General features: G+C 46.8%; 1 protein-coding gene across 1 annotated transcript; it reads right to left on the bottom strand.

The window, feature by feature from the left end:
* Positions 1 to 558: 558 nt before the first annotated feature.
* On the bottom strand, positions 559 to 2,198 carry LOC112124093 (heat shock 70 kDa protein-like). Its single transcript, XM_029911598.1, has 2 exons — positions 2,180 to 2,198; positions 559 to 1,182 (listed from the first exon to the last, which is right to left on the bottom strand). The coding sequence occupies exons 1-2, from the start codon at positions 2,196 to 2,198 to the stop codon at positions 857 to 859; spliced, it is 345 nt and encodes a 114-aa protein (XP_029767458.1). The 3' UTR covers positions 559 to 856.
* Between the last annotated feature and the right edge of the window lie 5,800 nt (positions 2,199 to 7,998).

The following is a 7,998-nucleotide window of genomic DNA, read 5'->3' as shown; positions in this document are numbered from 1 at the left end:
TGGAGAACTACATAGACTAAAGGGCAGTTCACCGCATCATTGCTACAGCCGCATCACAAAGTGGGTGTCAGGGAAATGGGGTATGTGTGGTCTTGCCTAGTGGTCACAGCTGGGCGGGGTCTGTGCAGCAGGGATGGTAGTTGCTGAATAGGAGTTGGAGGAATTGCAAGAGCCAGGTTCAGTAAGCAAGAGTCAGCGTTAGAGTCAGGCTGGGATCAGAAACCAGGGATCAGGAGACAAGGCAAAGTCTGGAGTCACAACAGGCTGAAGTCTGTATGGTTGCCCAGGCAACGTTCTGGGGTAAGCCCCGGGGTTAAATAGGGTGCTTGGCCAATCAGAGGGCTGCAGGATACTGTCACTCTGGTATGGAGGGTACGGACAAAGATCCATGGCCAACCTGGGAGCAGTATTGCAGTCTCTGTTCTGTCCTCGGTGTCTCTGCTGAGACCGCCTACAATTTGTGGTTTTGTGTTAGTCTTTTTTATTACCAAAATTTCCAGATGCCAGACCGTCAAATATGTTTTAAAGCGTTTGGTAAACAGTCTCCATTCAAAACTTGAAATGTTTGTCAACAATAACGATCAAGTGGGCACTTCAGAGAAGACACTGAACATCTAAAGACAACATCCAGAATACTATCATTTGTATCTGAGTTAACAAAAACGTATTGCTACTAACCTTGTCAAGCTGGACTGCCTTCTCTTTGTAAGCACATAGGAAGCTGAGAAAGATCTGCTTCTATGCACATCCAAACAGAATAAACTGTTATTGACACTGACTTTTTAAGGTTAGGAACGAAAATAAAACTGAGCATGGGAAAATAACTGTCCCTGAACAGTGCAGAGTTCAGTCCAGTCTAGTCCACTTCTTCAATGGTTGGTCCCCCGGCGCCACCGGTTGGGGCGGCTCCTCCCTGGTACAGTTTGGTGACGATGGGGTTGCAGAGTTTCTCCAGCTCCTTCTGTTTGTGCTCGTACTCTTCTTTCTCGGCCATCTGGTTGCGGTCAAGCCAGGTGACCACCTCCTGGCATTTGTCGAGCACCTTCTGCTTATCTTGGTCGCTGATCTTGCCCTTCAGCTTCTCGTCCTCCACGGTCTGTTTCATGTTGTAGGTGTAGGACTCGAGGGAGTTCTTAGCTGCCACCCAGTTGCGATTAGCTTCATCCTCCACCTTGTACTTCACTTGTATTTGTGTTAATCTCTAGGCCCTGGGCTGATTCTGCCAAATTCATTTCTCACAGGCCACCAACTGGTGCTAACTTTTAGTGACCTGGGCTGCATGTCAACCAGAGAGAACAGGCTCTGCTCTTGCTAACCCCCGGAGCTATCTAGTCTCAAGGTATGCTTGAACAAGAACAACTCCGTGACGCTGCTAGTTTGATGGCTGTCCAGCTCTACCATCAGGATGAAGATGCCGAATGGTGACCGTGTGTTGTACTTTATATCGACAAAGTATCCAAGTATCCCCCATCACTGAGGATGAAGATGCGTCAGTGCTTAGAGCTGTATTCCTCTCTCTACTTTGGAAATGGTTCACTGCAGCTTGCGAGGAGCTCTGTTGCAAAAGGGGGAAATCACCATGTCAGATAAAGCAGGCAAAGCAAGAGGATGAAATACACTGCTGTTACTCATCAGCCTCATTTCACCGGAGCACGAGTCTCTTTAGATTATCTGCTCTTTGTACGGGAGTTTGAGGATTTCTTCTCCAGGAGGCCAGTTTAGCTTTGTCTTTTTCACTTGGCTGGGGTATCCCTCTGATTGCACCTAAACACTAGATTCAGACTCTCTTAGGTTCTTAAATGCATTCCGAGTAGTTTTCTGCCCTGATCACTTTGGGCAATATTTGTTCAGAAAGATTCCTGCTTCAGAGGAGCAAGGGGAAATAGACAAATGCCAGCGGAAGCAATGAATATTTGATATGGATTAAACAAGCCAGATATCAGCCAGTTTAAAATGAAATGACTGCCACTCACACTGCTGGGGTTTTTTGTGATATGGACATTTGTCCAGTAAGAACTGAACTTTGGACCATTCATTTCAGGCAGGCATTTGATGTGAGCAACTTTTGGTCACTACAGACCTGGGCTGGCTTTGAAATGGTGGTTTAGAGCAAATGGGATGATTTTAAAAGGTGCTTTATCGGGATTTGCGCAGCGCTGAAAGTGGACCAGGTACTCACCAGACAAACATGGAGACATAGCGTCTGATTCCCCTGTCTCTTCCAAAGGTTTTACACCATGTTGTGATTAATTTGAGCAAGATTGTTGTCAAGCTTAAGATGAACACCAATATTGCCAGTGTTAGGCCTAAAACTTCCGGAAGCTTTATAAAATGAGCTTTGCAAAATTATCTTTAAAAAGCAAGCTTTGCAAAATGAAGCTACAACTTGTGGTCAAGAGACGCTGCAGCCAAAGAACTGATTCCGATGTGGGTTTGATGGGCTAGGCCTTTAGGCCTAGCCCATCAAGATAACCTTACCCACAATCAAGCCAATAGCCCATTTAGAGGTAAGTTACCTAGAAAACTAAGGGAAACCACAGTCGAGACAGTGGGCTATACAGAAATAAGCTATCTCCTTGAGCATAACTTATAAAATTAAAACAATAATTGGCTACAAGAAAATAAGTTAAGCATGAATTATACAGCCAAAGCGATAACACTAAATTTGGCCTAACCTGATTGGTTGACCTGCTTCAAAGCACGGCGGGCAGATGAGATTAAATGTGTAGAACCTCAGGAGGGTGTGTGTGTGTGTGTGTGTGTGTGTGTGTGTTTTGGACTAAGAAGTTATTCTCTTTGATCGGTCTGACCCGCACCCCCTGAACCGAGGAAACCTGAACTGCACCGACTATCTGCACCTGGCCAATGCAAAGAGCGGTGGACTAAAGGGTAACGTATTCTTGGCAGGGTAAGGTTTTAAAGAAAAAGTCTGGTTGCATGCAAAATAAGGTAACGGAGTAAAGAAGTCTGGGTTGCTTGAGCTGTTTTGATCTCAAGTTGTGCTGACACTATAGTATTAAGAATGGTAGTGTTGGGATAATTTGATCTCAGGTTATATTAATACTGCAGTATTAAAAATAGTAGTAAAAGTTTACTTGTACTTGTGCTTGTTTGCGATATAATTTGTCATTTATATTAATCCTTATTCAATGCTGGTCTTTAATTTTTCTTTTCCTATTCTGTCTGTGTTGCATTTATAGCCGTAAGTCATTAAAAGCCTATCTTAAGGAATAATCAGTAGTTTTAATTTCTTTAAACGGACACCACTTAACCTCATTACATCTGTGTTGGGTGGTGGGAAGTAGCGATCACCCAGAGCCCCATTTGGGCCCTGATGTGTGTTCCCTTCTTCCTATATCTCCGCACATGTAACACCAATGACTGTAGCGGGTTTATTCCTGATTTACTGGACTCCTTATCCCAAACACCATAACATCTGAGAAGAAGGTTGGCCTTGGGGTAAAGGCATTGGACTCAGGAGATCTGTACAATAATATGCCAGGGCATCAGCAAAACTCAGGCATCCCTTTCCCTCAGGCTCAACACCTGCCATGTTTCAGAGAAATGCTGCCAGCAGTAATAGATTCATAGATTCTAGGACTGGAAGGGACCTCGAGAGGTCATCGAGTCCAGTCCCCTGCCCGCATGGCAGGACCAAATACTGTCTAGACCATCCCTGATAGACATTTATCTAACCTACTCTTAAATATCTCCAGAGATGGAGATTCCACAGCCTCCCTAGGCAATTTATTCCAGTGTTTAACCACCCTGACAGTTAGGAACTTTTTCCTAATGTCCAACCTAGACCTCCCTTGCTGCAGTTTAAGCCCATTGCTTCTTGTTCTATCCTCAGAGGCTAAGGTGAACAAGTTTTCTCCCTCCTCCTTATGACACCCTTTTAGATACCTGAAAACTGCTATCATGTCCCCTCTCAGTCTTCTCTTTTCCAAACTAAACAAACCCAATTCTTTCAGCCTTCCTTCATAGGTCATGTTCTCAAGACCTTTAATCATTCTTGTTGCTCTTCTCTGGACCCTTTCCAATTTCTCCACATCTTTCTTGAAATGTGGTGCCCAGAACTGGACACAATACTCCAGCTGAGGCCTAACCAGAGCAGAGTAGAGCAGAAGAATGACTTCTCGTGTCTTGCTCACAACACACCTGTTAATACATCTCAGAATCACGTTTGCTTTTTTTGCAACAGCATCACACTGTTGACTCATATTTAGCTTGTGGTCCACTATAACCCCTAGATCCCTTTCTGCCGTGGGTATAGTTTTAAATGTTGCCGCAGTAGCCAGAGAGCTGGAATTGTTATGTCATTAATGACTGATTCTGTTCTGTTCTAACTAGTTTACGATGCTGCGCCCCTCACCATGATACCCCATAGCGTCCTTTCCCACTGCTCTTTCTGTAAGGTCAGTCTCTGTAGGTTTCCTTTTATGCACAGAGCAGTCCCCATCATGCCCCCACCCCATTATTGATCATGTGTCACCAGGGCCGACTCTACCATTTTTGCTGCCCCAAGGAAAAGGAAAAAAAACAAACCCTCGGACTGTGCCGCCCCAAGAATAGCCGGAATGTCGCCTCTGAGCATGTGTCGCCCCAGGCATGGGCTTCCTCCGCTGGTGCCTGGAGCCGGCCCTGTGTGTCACTTACATTACGGTAGCCCTTAGAGGCTCCAACCAAGCCCCAGGGTGTTGTTCAGTTCTGTATAGGTTCTTAACCCCTTTCGTCGCTGTAATATCTGAGCACCGCCAGGTCATGCATTAAGTGACCTAACATCTGTCACATGTGGTTTGTTTGTTCTCTTATACCTTAGCAGATAACTGAGTGTGCAATATAGTTTTTTTTTTTTTAACGGAAATGCAGTTTTTGTGTTCTAGATTCTGTACAGGCCTGCTAAACCCAGGGTTGTGAGTTCAGTCCTTGAGGGGGCCATTTAGGGATTTGGGGATTTAGTTGGGGATTGCTCCTGCTTTGCGCAGAGGGTTGGACTAGATGACCTGACCTATGATTCTATGACAGGAAGAGACAGTCCCTGCCCCAAAGCAGTTACAATCTAAATAGACAAAACAAAGGGTGGGAGGGGAAACAGAGGTACGGAAAGGTGAAGTGACTTGCCCAAGGTCACACAGCAGGTCGGTGGCCAAGCTAGAAGTAGGATCCAGGTCTTCTGCATCCCACCTATTGCCTTATCCTGTAGGCCATGCTGCTTCTTCATGTGACTCAATCAACGTGACTTTGCCTTGACCTGGAGAAATCACCTCCGAGTCGCCGTTGGCCATTCATCCTTTGCTGGGGCGACCACCATCATTAGAGGGCGACCACCATCATTTTTCCCCCTCTGCATATGCCACCAAAGAGTCATCCAATGCTGACAGCTTTTGGTCGACCCAGGAGAGCTTCAAACCAGCAATCTAGGGGTGAAAGGCAACGTGTTTCCCTGGCATCAGACGTTTTCATGGACGTCTGTCCTCCTACCTGCTCCCAATCCAGGCGTAATCGTTTTGACTGACAGATGTTGCTAAATGCCTTCAGGTTCTTTTGTGCTGGGAAATGCGACATGCAGTGTGGGAAGGTCACGCTGTTTTCTTTGCAACTGTCAACTGCAGTTTGGCTGTACAAGGCGCTTGGTATTCGATGGGACATGACATAATCCTATGCAGTGGGGAGGTTTGTGTGTGTTTATTATTGTGGTTATTATTATTTTAAGAATAATATTATGGTAGCTGACAGTTAATCCGAAATTGTGGATACCTGACATTGAAATGAGAAAACAAACCAGCACTTAAAATGAGTGACATGCCAAACTCAGCCTTCAGGACTCATTTGACCTTGTAACCAGACCTCCTAGACTGACTGACAGCCTTTTATGGCCAAATTAGAGCTTAACTGACCTTGTTTATCCTGGGATCCACCTGAAAGACTGCAGACATTCCCAGGTATATTAAGTCGCAAGCTGAAAATGTTTGCTCATGTATTACCGACAGAGTTAATTTAGACCTCAGATCCTCGGTGTGGCACCAGCTACTGTTCTAAGGACAAATGTTTGGAGGGGCCAATGTCAGTTGTTTTGGACTCTCTTTAGAAATTGGTGTCGTTTTAAAGGAGAGTTGGACAAAGTTTGGATTCAGTTCTGAACTTTTTCAAAGTTCAGTGGTTGGTTGGGCCCCTGGCTTTTGTTAGCGATGGTTCTGCGCTAGGGTATAGGCTCTGAACAGACTGGCCCCTCTGCCCCTTCTGTCATTAAAGCAAGGAGAGCGTGTGTTCAACAGTCATGATTCTTTTATTCTTGCCGTGTAAAACATCTAACACACACGCAAGCTAGACCCTGCCTGCCACTGCATCCTGCAGCAATCTGCTCTGCTCAGCAGCCACTGAGCCAACATACAGGGTGGCCTTTTAGCTCATCAGCTACTTCCCACATCCTTACACAGTTACACCAGCGACTCCCCATTTGGGTGGGGGGGAAAGTGCCACTTCTTGGGCCCTGGCGCTATCTCATTGGTAGGGCTCTTCCCTGCTAGTGCCCTACAGTGCTAGATGCCTGGAAAGAGACAGGGGGTGGGGTAGGGTGAATCATAGAATCTCAGGGTTGGAAGGGACCGTAGGAGGTCATCTAGTCCAGCCCCCTGCTCAAAGCAGGGCCAATCCCCAGACAGATTTTTGCCCCAGATCCCTAAATGGCCCCCTCAAGGATTGAACTCACAACCCTGGGGTTGAGTATCAGAGAGGTAGCCATGTTAGTCTGGATCTGTAAAAAGCAACGAGTCCTGTGGTACTTTAAAGACTAACTCTGGGTTTAGCAGGCCAATGCTCAAACCACTGAGCTATCCCCCCCCCTGTGAAGGCAAGGCCCAGAGACAGTACGCTAGAGGTTGTAAGCGTGGTGCAAGTGTGTGCTACCAGAGCTCCCCTGCAGGAATTCTGGCGGAGTCAGCCAGGATTTCTCTGAGGAGTCCGGCTGCTGTAAAGCACCCTCTGTCCTGTCAGTGCCATCCTTGTATTAATGTCACTGTAAAAGCTTAACTCCGCCTATGACAGAGCCCCTGTTTATAGCAAATCCATATTCCCCCCCCTGCCCACAGAGCAAGCTGCCTAAAGACCATACGATCCCCTCATTTCCTTGCCATGCATCTAGAATCTCGTATTCGCTGCCTGCGGGAGTCCTGCATGGACAGGGAGAAGCAGGGCGTCAAGATCTGCCATGTGGATCCAAGAGCAGCGTTTTGTCCTGTAACTCAGCTGCCGAGGTTCGCACCAGAACTGCAGCCTGTGCCCAGCAACCGGGAAGCGATTAGGGGCTTTTGCCTTGAGCCACGGTGAGTGGAGTTGAATTCTAGCCCAGGGTGTCGTGAGCAGCTGCCTCTCTCTATACAGAGATCGCTTGTGTTTTCGACTCCAGATCCCTCAGCCGACTTGGCTTGCAGAATTGCTGAATATTTTATTTTTGGGGGAAGCAGCAAGAGACGAGAAGGAGACCCCTGGACACAGATCCTGTGGTTCCCTCTGGCTCCCTAGCTAGCTGCCATCTCACTGGGCCTCTCGAAGTCCTGGCCTGGATTTAGCACTCACGGAAGAGGCTGAGTAGCTGCTTAGCATCTTCAGGAAGAGTGTTGGCCAACATTCTGGGCCCTAGCCATTTACACAGGATTTTATTCTGGCATGTGCTGTGGGATGTCTATCAGCAACTGACTCCGCTTCCACAAAGCTGCCTCTCCTAGTTTAATGGACTCCACTGCCTTTTAATTCAAAACAATTTGGGCGTCCCAGGGATCTCTTGTAAACGGCTTTGTGCTAAACCCACCCGGCAGAGGTCACATCTGAAGACGGTTATTGCCATAAAAGCCACAAGGAAGTGATTATTACACTGCAGGCTTAGAGGAGGGAACAATCAACTGATACAGAATGAGAAGGAAGGGTGGGAAATGTAGCCACAGCTGTTATAGTCAAAACACTGTAAACCACACACGCGGCTTTCCCCGAGGTTCCTTA

Source organism: Terrapene carolina, unplaced genomic scaffold, assembly GCF_002925995.2.
Source record: "Terrapene carolina triunguis isolate 2854851 unplaced genomic scaffold, T_m_triunguis-2.0 Scaffold110, whole genome shotgun sequence".
Taxonomy (NCBI): Eukaryota; Metazoa; Chordata; order Testudines; family Emydidae; genus Terrapene; species Terrapene triunguis.
This window is presented reverse-complemented; position numbering and strand designations above follow the sequence as displayed.